Raw genomic sequence first — 15,956 nt, forward strand, 5'->3', positions numbered from 1 at the left:
AATCCAGCCCTGCATGCAAGATATATAAAAATGTGAACCTTTACTAGTGACCCATAATTATTCATGCACAATAAATGAGGAAACATCGGTGGTCATTTCAAGGTGTATTAGAGTAGGTATTAAAATTGTGCAATGTCTTTTTATGATACGGATTGTACTTGTGCCTGATATTGATTGAAAAATGAATTTGAAAGTTGTTGAGATTTTGAAAGTATACTGTTGATAATATATTACAGTATTTGTGAAGAAGGCAAGGTATCATGAAGTAATACATTTAACCTTACTGAATCCAACTTGTATATCTGAAGAAGAAGAAGAAGAAGAAAACTATGTTGATAACATATTGCTCATGTTTAAAATGTGTATAAATCATAAGATCTTTGTCTGTTGTCTTAACTCAGGTCATTGAAGGCTACATTTGATTATCAGAAAATGGAAAATGGAACATATTTGTATTTCATGTTATTTGACAATCTTGGGAATATAAGATATGCTTTCTTTTGTTTAGGTTTTATTCTATACTGTGCTATCGCATTATTTAATGTCCTTATTATGCTTGCTATATTTCTGGAAAGGACTTTACAACAGCCCATGTACATTCTGATTTCATGTTTGTCTGTCAACTCTTTGTTTGGAACAGCCGGCTTTTTCCCAAGAGTACTGACTGACTTGCTTTCTGATACACACGCAATCTCCCGTGAAGCATGTCTCTTACAGTCTTATGTCATTTTCACGTATGCAGCAAATGAGAATACAATATTAATGTTAATGGCATTTGACAGATTTGTTGCAATTTGTAAACCTTTACAGTATCACAACATAATTACACCAAGGTTTCTAACTGTTTTAATAGTTGTAAACTTGACTTTTCCGATGATTTATTTTGGTATTTCTGCTATTTTTCTATCCAAACTCACATTATGTGGTAACAACTTGTTTAAGGTTTACTGTCACAGCTTTGAAATGGTCAAACTGTCTTGTACAAATGCTGTTGTTAATAATGTCATGGGAATCTTTATATTGATCACAACTGTAATCATTCCATTAAGTTTAATATTATTTTCTTATGTAAAAATTCTAATAATCTGTAGAAAAAGCTCATCACAAGTCAAGGGCAAAGCTTATCAAACTTGCATTCCACACATAGTGGTCCTTTTGAATTTCTCAATTGCCCTTATTTCTGAGGTCACTTTGAGTCGAGTTGTGACTTTACAACTTCCTATATGGTTGTCAGTTTTTCTTTCACTTGAATTTCTTGTTATACCACCCATCCTGAACCCTCTTGTTTATGCTTTAAACTTGCCAGATATTCGCAAAACAATTATCCGTCTTATGAATGGATCCAAGTGAATGATTTATCTAGTGTTGATTTATCTAGTGAATGATTTATCTTTATAAGAAAAATTGCCCAGTAAATTTTAAGGAAATCCTGTTAAGCCAGTCTTTTTTTCCATCTCAAAGTTTTGTTCCACGTAATGTATTTTAATATATTAGTTTGACTTTATCTAGTTGTTGTGCAGTACCTGATACAATGATTTATATATATATATATATATATATATATATATATATATATATATATATATATATATATATATATATATATATATATATATATAGTAAATCACTTTATAACAAGAGATGCATACTGTGATTTCACAGTTAATGACATGTCAGAGTTTCTGGTCATTTCAGTTATCAGATTTTTTTGTGTATCAACCATAATATTAATAAAACCAGTAGCCAGGCATTAACATTGCATTAAATACAATGATTATATATATATATATATATATATATATATATATATATATATATATATATATATATATATATATATATATATATATATATTTCACATTTCATTTAAAAAAAAATACATTTGGGGATATAAAAAATGAAACATGACATTAAGGTCTGTCCTGCTTTAGCTCTTACTCACACCTTAGCTCGCAGCAGATCAAAAATAAAGGGAGTATGTCAGGTGCAAAAGCTTTGCAAAATGTTTTGCCAACCTTTAAAGATGCGTGGAACAGTGCAGAAAGCAAAACATTGTGCCATCATTTTGTCTGCGTCCATTGCATATTGCGCTGTTTTACTTCTTTTCACTGTTTAAGAATGTCTTAGGCTGTTTTGCCAGTGTACAGATGATGTAAGCAGGTAGTCAAAAAAATTTGATATAGTCACCAAATCAGAATTGTGCATCAAGACCTGCAGTGTAAATGCAGCCAATGGGGGAGAATTCAGACAGGGTTGAGAGTGCTCTACCAGGAACTTATCTTTTTACTATTCTTTGTGAAAAAAGTTCAAGGGAGCATACATTAAAGGGGGGCAACAGCCCTACTTAAAAACGTCCCCGGTTACGACTGTAACCTTAGTTCCCTGAGAACAGGGAACGAGGCGCTGCTGTGTCTGAGCTACTATCAAATCACAGCAATCCTATTGACCGACGACAGCCTATGATGTCATCAAGGTGCGACCAGGAAGTATATAAGGGCGCCTTGCAAACATGACACCAGCTTCTTCGTCTGAAGGGACTGTTTGCAGGCAGGCCCCGAGGCATGGCAAAAGTGACGCAGCGTCTCGTTCCCTGTTCTCAGGGAACTAAGGTTACAGTCGTAACCGGGGACGCTCCCTTTCGAAAGGGAGCTCGAGCTGCGTCAGCTGACGCTATGGGGAACGATATACCCACGCTGCCATGCCGAGGGGAGTGCATGCCTACTGGCAGTGACAACTGTCAGGACAAGCAAATTCAACTGAAATGCCTGAACCACTCCCCCTTTGGTCACATTAGGCTGTCAGTGACAGCATTCCCTACGGTCATAGCCCGAGCCATGGCCTTGGGGCACCTTCATGTACCCTACCCTGGCCGCTCAAAGGCCTGGAACCAACCTTTTCGACAAGGGGTTCCTTTAAGGGAATGTGGCTAGGGGACCCGAGGGCGCCCCAGCCAGTCACTATTCGGGAAGATCTTCACCGAATGCCACCAGAGAGGCTTGACCTGGCGTCACTATGCGGGACTCTTCCGTCTGACAGCCCAGTCTGTTAACAACAGAGCCTCTGGAAACTCGCCCCTGGAGGCATCAAGCTGAGGGACTGCGAACTGGCAGTGTCCGCCTCAGGCCGGACCTCAGAGACAGGCTATCCTGGAGAACAGCGCTCAGCGTAGTGCTTTCTGACCCTTGCTAGCGAGGGGAGTCAGCTGCTCGATCCTAGGATCTACCGAGCACATACATTACAGGGGTGCTAAGGAGGCCTGAGAAAGCCTACAGGCTGATCCCACAGGGAGGCCCCGAGGGGCCTACGACCAACTGACCAGGCCTAGGCGTCCGTAAGCTCACAGACAACCCTCATAAGAGGAGAGCTCTTAAGCCTGCCTGGTAGGTACCATGCTGTAGGCAACCTATGCAGGTCCCTGTCTTGCATAGCAGCAGTGTAAACTCATCGTGCTAGAGTATGCGCCCGCCATCAGGTGCTGCAGGCTAGGACCAAAGCCTGATGGCAGGAACCACTAGCTGTCAGCTTGAGCCAGTTATGTGTCTCCGTCCAAGGAACTCGTTCCCCCAGGGAGGCCCCGCAGGGCCTACTACTTGCCAGGCTACTCGTACCCGGCACTGAGGCCGGGGAATGACCTCAGGGAGGCCTGGTGAGAACTGCTACCTGATAGCAGACCATGCTAGCCGCCCTGGCTAGCAACCATGCTCACTGTCATAGGAACCGGGAACCGGGGCTCACCCTCTGGGAGGCCTAGCGAGGCCTAATCCCTGTCACCCAGTGGCCGAGGCCCTGGACCACCCCCTCAGGGGAAGCCAGATGACGCCTGCTGCAACCCAGCAGGCCCTCCGGGAGGCCTGGTGAGGCCTGCTACCTGCCATCTGGTGACTGGAGCCCAGGAACACCCCCTCAGGGGAGGCCAGAAGAGGCCTACTACCTGTTATCCAGCGCTAGTTCCCAGGAACAACCCCTTGGGGGAAGCCAGACGAGGCTTACTGCTACCACAGCAGGCCCTCAGGGAGGCCTGGTGAGGCCTACTACCTGCCGTCTAACACCTGAAGCACGGGAATACCCCCTCAAGGGAAGCCCGGCAAGGCCTGCTGCACCCCAGCAGGCCCTCGGGGAGGCCTAGGGAGGCCTACTAACTGGGCTTGTAGCCATGCCAGCGACGAATGCTCACTGGCAGGTTGGATGAATGCTGGCCGCTCCAAGTCGGGCTGACAGTGGCTGTCTGCTTGGCCGACGAAGACCTAGACATCCAATTACCACCTGGGGACTCACCCCAGGGAGGCCATGATGGGCCTGCTTGTCGACGAGGTACTGCTGAAGCCGACATCGTCGGGGATATTCCTCCCAGGCGCACATTGGCCCGATGCCGCGACTCACCCGCAAGGAGGCCTGCTGAGGCTCAGAGCATCTGACCGAACCATCACGAAGCACGCAGGTTGCGAGTGCAGCTCAACCCGATCCCTAAAAGGTGGAGCAGAAGACACAGAGCAGAGGGCAAAAAATATTCACAAATATGCTACCCACCGGCCCAACATCCTCCAGGATGGGGCCAGGGGCCACCAGAAGGGGGCGGCCACAACAAGCTCTGGAAAGCGGGGTTTTCATAAATACATTCTTAAGCTAAACCATGACTAGCATGGCAGGACATCTTGGTGTGCTACAGTGTTTGGGAGCGGTCGACGACACCCACATTGAGATCAAGCAGCCATCTACCAACTCAACAGACTACATCAACAGGAAAGGCAAATATTCCCCCTAAATGTACAAGCTGTCTGTGATTATAAGTACAGATTTATTGATGTGATAAAGTGGCCTGGCAGTGTACACTGTGCACATATTTTTGCTAATTCAAAGCTGAAAATGTATGACTGGCAAGATCCCTGATCTGAAAAAGCAGATCGTGGACAATGAGGCAGCTATACCAATTTTTCTTCTTGTTGACCCAGCCTACCCTCTGCTGCTGTTTTTCAGCATTTTCCCTGCCCTACCTTCCCAACATGTCCAAAATGGAGCTCTTCCCATCCAATTAACAATCTGTAACACTTTAGAATAATGGTCATTAATTAACATTAGTCAACTACTTTAGTTAACATTAACTAATAATAAACTGCACATATAAAGCATTCTTTGTTAATGTTAATTTCAGCATTTACTAATACATTATTAAAATCTTGTAACATAAGTTAATGTCACGGTTCATCAATTTATCTCATTCTCTTTGTTGTGAGGTTGTGTTGGGGGCGTGGTTTCTGATTATCATCTGAGCATCATCACCTGCTGTCACTGACAGCATTCATTGTCAGATCGTTGCAGGCTTCTGTGGTCCTTTGTGTCAGCCCTTGTTCTCCCGGGAGATCGCCTCTGTTCCGGTTTCCTGGATTCCTGCTGTTCATCTGCCCACTGCTTCCCTGCGTCATGTGCCCGCTGACCAGCTCACCGCCCATTCACCGTCTCCTTGAACTGCCTGATCGCTCTGCTCTTTCCTGACAATGTTTTTGAGTTTTCCCTCTGGTCTTCGGACTTTCTCTGAACATTGTGCAGTTCTGTCGAATAAATGAGTTTATCGCATTTGGATCTCTCAGTTTCCTTCTAGTATCTGACAGTTAATGCACCATGAACTAACATGAACAAAACATGAACAGATGATGCAGATGACGGGCTGCATTCTAATGAGCTTCATGTGCATCCTGATGTCAAGCCGGTAATGTTAGCTGAAAAGCTGTTTTTTGTGTGTGTGTGTGTGTGTGTGTGTGTGTGTGTGTGTGTGTGTGTGTGTGTGTGTGTGTGTGTGTGTGTGTGTGTGTGTGTGTGTTTATATTCTTGTTTTCGTTTGTTTGTTTGAGTATTTGTGACAAAATTTGTTGATCTAATTCATTTTAGATTAATTTTACCTGTTGCCTAAACGGTGACACATGAGTGCAGTGATGTCAATACATATTAAGGCTGTCAGTTGATTAGAATATTTAATCCCGATTAATTGCATGATTGTTATGAGTTAACTCAGGATTAATCACAATTTAATGAAATATTTTTTTTCAGTTCTAAATGTACCTTAATATTTTTCACATTTTTAATACTCTAATCAACATGGAGCGTTCACAGGAGAGTCTGGTGTGAAATCCAGGAGACATGGAACGGGAGGGGAACCTACACAAGGGTGGTCAAGATCCCGCAGCTTTCCAGGAATGGAGGACTGCAATGCGCTTCGTGCAACGAAGGTTACGATGCGGGCCTTGGGTCATGCAATGTTCACTATGGTGGTCCAGGAATGCCTTCGACATTAGGGATGCCGACAAGATCAGGATCCTTAATGCCCCCATGTCCCAGACAGCCTGGACATATTTTAGCTTAAGAGAAAAGCAGCCTTTTGAGAGCTTGTTTTCAATGGTTGTGGCCAAAGCAATTAGCATGAGACCAGTGTCCATGTATTGCAAACCAAATCAAACCTTTATAACACAATGGGAAACATGCAAATGGAAAACATGGTGAGATTTCTAGTGTGAATTTTAAACAAAAACAATGGATGCTGTTTTTAGAGGATATTTCCTATGTGCAGCTGAGCAAACCTTAATGTAAAAATGTATAACATACTTGGATAATGTTATGACTTGAGGGGGGTTTCTCATTTTTATATAATTAGTCATAATACCTGCATAATAATTTGCATATCATTCAAGATGCTGCCACCGCTGGAAAATGAGTCCAGTGTCTTAGTATTTACACTTTCTGGTCTAAATGAAACAATGGTAAACACATTTGTGTTTTTTTTTTCCTTTACTACACTTTTTTTATCCCCTAATGGTGTTGTGCAATGTAGTTGTTATTTTCAATATAAGCTCTCAAAAAATGAGCCAATGTATGTTTTTATATGTAATTTGTGTGTAAATGCACTTTATGGCACTGCTGGATTCTACCCTAAATTCATGTATGATTTATTAGCACAGGATCACATTATTTCTCATGTTGGATGTATGATACAGATTTTTGTAATTTATTCATCTGTTTTATGTGATCTTTCAACGTTAACAGTGATGGCATATGACAGATATGTGGCGATATGTAGACAACTGGAGTATCATTCAATAATGACCAATCAGAGGGTTCTTGAATTTATCCTTTTTTGCTGGTTTTCTCCATTTTTTTGCATGTCGGTTTAAATTGTACTAACATATAGACTCACATTATGTGGCTCCACTATTGAAAAGTTATATTGTGAGATTGGGCAGTTGCAATATATATATATATATATATATATATATATATATATATATATATATATATATATATATATATATATATATATGTATATAGACGTCCCACTGTGGGCTGGATGCCATGGTACAGACGTGGCCGAGGCAGCGTCTGTATGCATTTCCCCTTGATCGCTCTGCTCCCGGGGGTCCTGGAGAGAGTTCGGCAACAAGGAGTCATTCTGCTTCTAGTAGCTCCACGTTGGCCGACTCGAGAATGGTTCCCAGAATCTCGTAGCTCTGCTGGTGGGTCCTCCGTGGCAGGTCCCTCTGAGGAAGGACCTCCTACCGCAGGCGGGGGTTTTACAATATTCCACCCCCGGCCAGAAATATGGAACCTTTGGGTCTGGCCCCTGAGGGGGCCAGGTACCAAGAGGCTGGACTACCAGCAGATGTGATAGAGACCTTACTCAGCTGCAGTGCTCCATCTGAGAGGAGATTTTACAGCCTCAAGTAAAACGTGTTCGCTACTTGGTGTAGGGAACGTGAGGTGAACCCAGTTAACTGCCCAGTGGCTTCAGTGCTGGGGTTCCTCCAAGATCGTTTCTCTGCAGGGCTTACCCCGTCCACACTCAAGGTGTACATGGCTGCTATTGGAGCATTCCACACTCCTTTGGGTAGGCACCATTTGGTTGTACGTTTCCTCCGCAGGGCTAGGAGGATGAGGCCGATAGCTCATACCAGAGTTCCTACTTGGGATCTGGCAGTGTTTCTCGAAGGTTTGGCTGAGGCCCCCTTCGAACCATTGGAATCAGTTGAACCTAAATATCTGACCCTGAAAGTGGCATTTCTCTTAGCAATCACATCTCTGAGGAGAGTGGGGGATCTTCAGGCCTTGGCAGTTATGCCGACTTGCCTGGAGTTTGCCACTGGAGGAGTTAAGGCCATCCTGCACCCTAGGCCAGGCTATGTGCCTAAGGTGCCCTCTAATGTGGTCAGGTCCTTGGTTCTGCTGGCTTTTCATCCTCTGCCTCATGTGACAGCGGAAGAAGGGAGACTTTTCCTCTTGTGCCCCGTCAGGGCCCAGAGGATATATTTAGAGAGGTCAGCACAGTGGAGGAAATCTGACCAGCTGTTAGTGTGTTTTGGCTCACCTAAGAAAGGGTTGCCTGCATCTACCCCTACTATCAGTAATTGGAAAGTGCAGGCTATTGCCTTGACCTTTAGCCGTTAGGGCCCACTCTCCCAGGGGCATGGCCTCCTCGGTGGCCCTTCTCTCTGGTGTCCCTATGCAGGACATTTGTGAAGCGGCCGGTTGGGCCACTCGGCACACTTTTATAAGATTTTACAGCCAACACTTCCCTGCGACTTGGTGTGGCCTAGTGGGTACTCGTTCCCCAAATTCGTCGTTCTTACACAGTGCGAAGTTCCCTCTGTATAGGGAACATCTCAAGTTATGTATATAACCCTTGTTCCCTGAGAGGGAACGAGTACTGCGTCTCGTCACCCCACCACGTATTGCCTGAGTGTGCTTGCTTCATCGCGATGATTGACGCTACTAGCGCCGGCCTCCCCTATATAGCTTCCGGGTATGCTGTCACAGCTACGTCATGACATAACACCAATCAGGATTGGAATAGTTTCATTCATACTTCAGATGCGTTGATGCTTAGGGAGCATCCCCAAATTCGTCGTTCTGACATAGTGCGTGTTCCCTCTCAGGGAGCAAGGGTTATGTACATAACCCGAGACGTTTTGCATATTTGAGATTGGATTCAAAATTTGTGATATGAAATTGTGACTAATTGTGAAGACACAATTTTTGGCCAGGCTGTCAAACAAAGAATTAGCACTCCAGCCACTGAACAGCGTCCAGAGATGGCGCCAACCACTGAACAGCTTCCAGAGATGGCTTCAGCCACTGAACAGCGTCCAGACATGGCTTTTGCCACTGAATAGAACCCAGACATGGCTTTAGCCACTGAATAGCATCCAGAGATGGCTCCAGCCACTGAGCAGCGTCCAGAGATGGCGCCAGCCACTGAACAGCATCCTGAGATGGCACCAGCCATTGACCAGTATCCAGAGAGGGCTCTGTTTCATTCTGTCAAAAGTCCAGAGAGGACTCCGTCTCCTGTCCCTCCTATCCTGCCAGAGTCTGTATTGCCTCCCAAAAGGGTTTTGGAGGAAGGCTACCCACCCTTTCAGGCTGGCCCTGAACTTCACGGCCCCGGTCTGCCCACCATCCTGTGCTGCCTCCGTTCCACCACCCTCCTGGACTTCCTGTGGAGCATCTGAAATCCAATCCTTAAGTCTGTGTGTGTTTGTTGGGGGGTGGGGTTGTGATCCCAGCCTGTGTGCCTCTGTGATGATCCCAGCCTGTGTTCCTCAGTCTTGTGAGGACTTCTGTTTTTTCCTGTCTTAAGCCATGTTTTGTAGTCTTTTGTAGTTTTTCATTATGTTTAGTTTTCCCCAGGTGTTGCCTATTTGCCACTTCCCTTTGTTATCTTGCTAACCTTGTTTCCCTTTGTATCTATATATAGTCCAGTGCTTCAGTTGTAGTTTTTCGGTCATTGCCCCTGTATATGTGCCTGTCATGGTGCGACTGCCTGTTTGACTTCTTGGGTTTTCTTTGTTTATGTATTTAATAAATGTTCAAGCTGCATTTGGATTCTCATCTCTCCTCATCCCAGCTCACACATAACACTAATCCAGATCCTGCCCAATGCTGACCTTCAAACCAACGTGTCAGCTGAGTTAAAACATACATAGTGAATACACCTACAAAACCCGCTACAAAAATTAACAATAGTTTTACAAATAAAATCAAAATAATTATAGTAAATAATAATAAATAAATAAATAAATAAATAGATAAAATATGGTTATTGTAGTATTGTATTTCATGGTAACCAAAAATTAACTATGCATATTCAAATGCATAGTTTAAGTATGACATTTCTGTGATTAAACAAATGGTAATTAATAGCTTACACCAAAAAACATGGTGTAGCAGAACTGTCTCTTTATAGGGAGTGCTGATGATGATGTGTTCTGGTATAGTGAATCAGAATTCTGGGAAGAGTGAACAAGTGGGCAGAGCATACTGATCTGGTGATGATGGGATGATCTGTGATTTTTGTGACTCTGTGACCGTAACCTATGTTAGCTTTCAACTTTTCTAAACCACAGGAATGGGTGAAATTGATACAAAGATTTGAATAGTTTTGATTGGCAAATAACTTGCACGAAAACTAGATGAATACTTTAATTTACTGTATGGGGCAGATGGTGACCCCATATTCCTGGGGAGCAGCATAGGGCCTGGCGATCCATGGATGGTAGACATAGACATTGGTCACAAACAAGACTGCTTGGTCCAGGGCAATGTCCTTGATCTAGTGGGAGTTGTAAGATTTCTGCTAAAAAGAGGTGAAAAACAGTTACAGGATGATGTATATCCCCTTAGCATTCCTGTCAATTTTGCCTAAAACGCCTGAAAAAAGGCATACCCAAAATAAATTGTATGCTGTGCTTGAACCATGTGGAGGATATGCATGGATTTGGACTCTTTTAAAAGGTGACACTCTGAGGTTTGTTCCTCAAAATCACTGTAAGTCTTACTGGTATTGAGTAATATAATTTTGAACTCAGAGAAAAAAAAGAAAAAAAAAAAAAAAGAAAAAAAAAAATATATATATATATATGTTTATCTAAATGTATTTCTAGGCGCTCTCCAAAAAAGGCCACCTGGAGACTCCAAATGGCCCTTTGGACCATAAACAGATAAAATGCTTTTATTCTTGAATGCTTTTATGTACAGTCATAATTTTGGTCTCATATTAAAAGTGACACTTAGAGCTATTCTATTATTTATCCAGATTCACTGTCATTCATTGCTGACACAAAACTGAAACATTTTTTTTCAATTCTTGAAACTAAACGAATTTAAACTATGGTTTTAATTGTTTTATTATTTTAAAACACACTTATTATATTTATGTGATCTTTCAACGTTAACAGTGATGGCATATGACAGATATGTGGCGATATGTAGACAACTGGAGTATCATTCAATAATGACCAATCAGAGGGTTCTTGAATTTATCCTTTTTTGCTGGTTTTCTCCATTTTTTTGCATGTCGGTTTAAATTGTACTAACATATAGACTCACATTATGTGGCTCCACTATTGAAAAGTTATATTGTGAGATTGGGCAGTTGCAATATATATATATATATATATATATATATATATATATATATATATATATATATATATACCCCGATACTTTTAACAAGAGGTGTTGCAGAACTGTTGAGAGAGGTGTTGAAGAGGTGTATATATATATATATAAAAACTATATTTCTAACTATATAACTATTTACACATTTTCCAAATATGTTTTTAGACGTTACTGGCAACATGCCACGCATTGTAACAGTTCTGACTTTGCAAAGAGCACAAAGAAAAATGTCTTGCACCACTTCTGGGTCTTGTGAATGACTTTGTAATAGCTGATCAGGGCATCAGAGAGGTCCACTCATGCACCTGTATGAACAGAAAAAAGAAAAAAAACATTGAACCACATACTTTTTTATTTCAAATAGCATAAAAGATTGTTTATTATATAATACATACCAGTTGTACTCTTACTTTTGGTGGAACAGAAATGTCCTTCAACACCCAGTTCTCCCTCTCCCCATCCTCTGCTGGGTCTTCTGCTGGCAGAACCTTCTGAGAAGTTGTGGTGTGGGCTTCCTCTTCTGATGTGCTGTCATGCCCCTCAGTTTGGATTTATTTGCTGACTGGCTCCCAGTCTTCTTCTGTTTCGATGTCAGATGATTGTCTGTATAAATAATAATAATACAATTATTTACAAAACATTTACATTTTTTCTGTATTCTACTATTGTTTACATGCTCACAAGTATATATACAGAAACACAAACACACAAAACCAGACGTAAAAACCGGTGCATGCGTACACACACACACACACACACACACACACACACACACACACACACACACACACACACACACACACACACACACACACACACACACACACACACACACACAAATGAACAGTGTTGGGCAGTAGCGTCGCTACAAGTAGTGACGCTACTAGCTTAACTACATTTTTCAGTAGCGTGGTGTTAGCGTCGCTGTTTTCTCAATGAAATAGCTTTTCAGTAGCGAAGCTCTTCTGTTGAACATGTAGTGCGGTAGCGTCCACACAAGCTAACGTTACATTTTCCCAAGCGTTTCTGAGGATCAAGCTCAAATTGGAAACACAACTGATAAGAACGCGGATATACTTCTCTTTCTACGTTCCTTTCTGCCTCGCGCAGACGCGCACAGATGCGCGTGCGAGCCTTTCAAAGTACTCATTTGGCAGTGAGCGCGTGAAGACGGGATAGGCGCGTGCACATTCGCACTATCTAGTTGACGTTTTATCCTAGCGCTCAATTCGCTGTTGCACGCGCATCGTCCGCACTGTGACAAAAGAGAAACAGCAAAGTTTTAAAATCTATTGTGTCTCTTGAATAAACACCTCTTGTTAAAAGTATCGGGGTCCAGCCTGGCCACCTCTTGATATGAATGAATGAAGGATGAAACTTGTTTCATGTGTGTGGGGGACGGACGGACGAACGGACACACACACACACACACGTTTTGTTTTTTGCCATGGTACTGTTTGGAGCAGGTCTTAATTATTTTGCTACTGTACTTTCTGGACTGGACTTTTTTTGTACGAATCGAGTTGTAAATTAACTTACAGTTTGTCCTGCAAAAGTGCCCACGTCTAAATTGAGCATAAATGCAAACACACAGTTGTGTATGCATATCATACACATACAGATTAACATACACACACATGGATCACATGTTTTTGTTGCCGAATTGATTTCGGACAGTTTTTGAATAACTAAAAAAAATGTGCGTCTAAATGCTTGACTTTTATTGATCACTGAAATAGCATTGATTGGAATTAAGTGGGTTCAATATAAAATTAAATAAATAAAAAGTAGCTTAGATGTAGTAAACTACTTTTTTCAAGTTGCTGTAACTTAGCTTGCTACATTTCCCAGGGGGGTAGCTTCAGTGTAGTGAAGCTTAATTTAATGTAGAGTAACTGGTAGCTTAGCTCACTACATTTTCCAAGTAGCTTGCCCAACACTGCGAATGAAAACAAACACACATAAATACACACACGAACACAAACAAACGCACCTTTCCAGGAGCGCACAAACACATACACTCGCGCAAGAGCGCACCCAATACACAAACACATCAAAACACGTACCTCAGTAAAGTCACATAAAGTGTTTACTACATTCATATGTTATAAAATATGATAAAACACTTACTTGTCGAGAATTACATCTCCGCCATCCAAAAACATCTCCTCCGCTATCGAGTCGATGGATGAAACATTGTTTTCATCTTCACTAATGTCAACATTCCACTCATTACTGTCACGCCGAGTGCACTGCTCCACTACTTCATCGAGTGAAAAGGGTTTCTCCATGATTCTGTTCACCATTGTTGACAAGCTCAAATTCCATGTAAACATAGCAGACGGCTCTTGTGCTAACGCATCTCTAAACGCACAGACACACAAGTTGGTGTCAAGTTTTGTGTATGTGACTGTATGCTGACCGGTTGATTCATCATGCTAAAACTGTATATTAATATTTTCAGAATTTAATTGGCTATCAGACAAAAACGTCATTTTCGAAGTCTGATGCAATTGTATAGAATTACTGCCACTCAAAGTGAGGCTGGTACTTTCTGCATCTGGAGCGCTGCTTGGCGGTTGAGGCTTGTGATCAGCCTTTAGATCAGGGGTCTCAAACTTAAATTACCCGGTGGTCGCTGGAAGTAGACTCTGGGTCAGGCTGGGCCGCATCAAATGTATTTCTCCCATAGAAATTAAATCATTATGTAATACTGAAATAATAAATGTTTTTATTTTTATTTAAAATAATAGACTATTTCAATGCAAGGCCATAACCAGGTCAAACAGAACAGTGAATGAAATTCTAGGTCTAATTCTAGTTGGGAAATAATCTATTTGGGACTATTTGCAAACAATATTTGCATTAATTCTTGTCAAATATATTATTAGTCCCGAGATTATTCGCATAAGTGAATAAATACGTACATCAGCTGCTTATATTTGAGTTCCTCAGTTGTCTATTAGTAGACTTTTAGTAAATCGTCTCAAATGTTCAGAGTTCTAATCCGCTCATATATTTTTTTCATTAAAATGTTCATCAATGATTGTATATTATGAGCATGGATGGACACGCTGCATTTTGTGTGTATTTGTGTGTGTGCAATTTAGTTTTGTGATTAGTCTCTAAGAGAAAGAATATTCTCTCTCCGCAACGGGCATTACATGACAGATTGACGTGCTCTTCTTTGTCAATCAATCAACTTTATTTATATAGCGCTTTTACAATCACGATTGTGTCAAAGCAGCTTCACAGTGTCAAACAGGATAATATTGCGACAAAATTAGATTTGGCTGTACAGTCGTACTGGAGAAAACAGTGATGTTATCAGCTTATTTTAATTTATCATATAGCGACAATGTTGGCAGATCAGTATTATAGTTTATAGAATTAAATAAGACCTAATTCATACATTTTATTTGTATAGTAAGTTGAATAACTTTAATCATATTTTTAGTGTCCCCAACTGAGCAAGCCAAGCCAAAGGCGACAGTGGCAAGGAAACAAAACTCCATCAGGGCGTGATGGAGAAAAATAAACCTTGGGAGAAACCAGACTCAGTCGGGGTGCCAGTTCTCCTCTGGCCTATTAACACACCATGTAAGATTATTATTCTGGCAACCTTACAGGTCGGAAATCATATTAGATCGGATTATTCAAAATTTTCAGGGTATCACGGAAGAGACAGATTTATTTAGGATGGGGCGTCGATTACACAAGAGTATGAATACATGAAAGATCGGAATTATTGCGCCGAAGACGGGTTTTGAGCATGTTGTGCCAGTGAGGCAAATTCGGAGGAGACACCAATTGACACGGCTCAGCAGACACTCCAGGATGAGCTGGTCATGTCCAGGCAGGTCCACCATCCGATCCGGACAGGGCCCAGATCCGGGATAAACCTCGGGATAAACAGAGAGACTAGCATTAGCGTAGATGCCACTCTTTTTATGATGTAACGAGTACATCAGGTGTTATGGGAAGTGTTCCCGGTTCCGGCTGACCTAGTTAATGCAGCCTAACAATCAGTCAATTGAATTGAATAATGAAAGTTAAAAATGTTCTATGTGTATGCCATAGTAAAGAGATGTGTTTTTAGTCTAGATTTAAACTGACAGAGTGTGTCTGCTTCCCGAACAATGCTAGGAAGACTATTCCACAGTTTAGGAGCTAAATAGGAAAATGATCGACCGCCTGCAGTTGATTTAGATATTCTAGGTATTATCAACTGGCCAGAGTTTTGAGACCGCAATCGACGTGATGGAGTATAATGCGTTAAGAGCTCGCTTAAGTACCGGGAGCTAAACTATTTAGTGCTTTGTAAGTAATAAGCAAGATTTTAAAATGTATGCGATGTTTAATAGGGAGCCAGTGCAGTGTTGACAGAACTGGACTAATATGATCATACTTCCTGGTTCTAGTAAGAACTCGAGCTGCTGCATTTTGGACTAGCTGGAGTTTGTTTATTAGGCGAGCAGGGCAACCACCCAGTAGAGCATTACAATAATCTAGCCTTG

General features: G+C 41.9%; 2 protein-coding genes and 1 long non-coding RNA gene across 3 annotated transcripts in view; 2 read left to right on the forward strand and 1 right to left on the reverse strand.

The window, feature by feature from the left end:
* Nucleotides 1-15,956, forward strand: part of lipt2 (lipoyl(octanoyl) transferase 2) — a 571,631-nt gene that overhangs the window by 142,868 nt on the left and 412,807 nt on the right. The gene's annotated exons all lie outside the window — the stretch shown is intronic.
* LOC137085023 (olfactory receptor 51I2-like) lies at nt 433-1,350 on the forward strand. The gene has a single exon (XM_067451576.1). It carries the CDS (start codon nt 433-435, stop codon nt 1,348-1,350), a length of 918 nt encoding a protein of 305 aa, XP_067307677.1.
* On the reverse strand, nt 11,568-13,744 carry LOC137085024 (uncharacterized). The gene is made up of 3 exons (XR_010906881.1): nt 13,570-13,744; nt 11,835-12,042; nt 11,568-11,744 (listed from the first exon to the last, which is right to left on the reverse strand). It is a non-coding gene; the product is annotated as an uncharacterized lncRNA (long non-coding RNA).

Source organism: Pseudorasbora parva, chromosome 8 (assembly GCF_024679245.1).
Source record: "Pseudorasbora parva isolate DD20220531a chromosome 8, ASM2467924v1, whole genome shotgun sequence".
Lineage (NCBI taxonomy): Eukaryota > Metazoa > Chordata > Actinopteri > Cypriniformes > Gobionidae > Pseudorasbora > Pseudorasbora parva.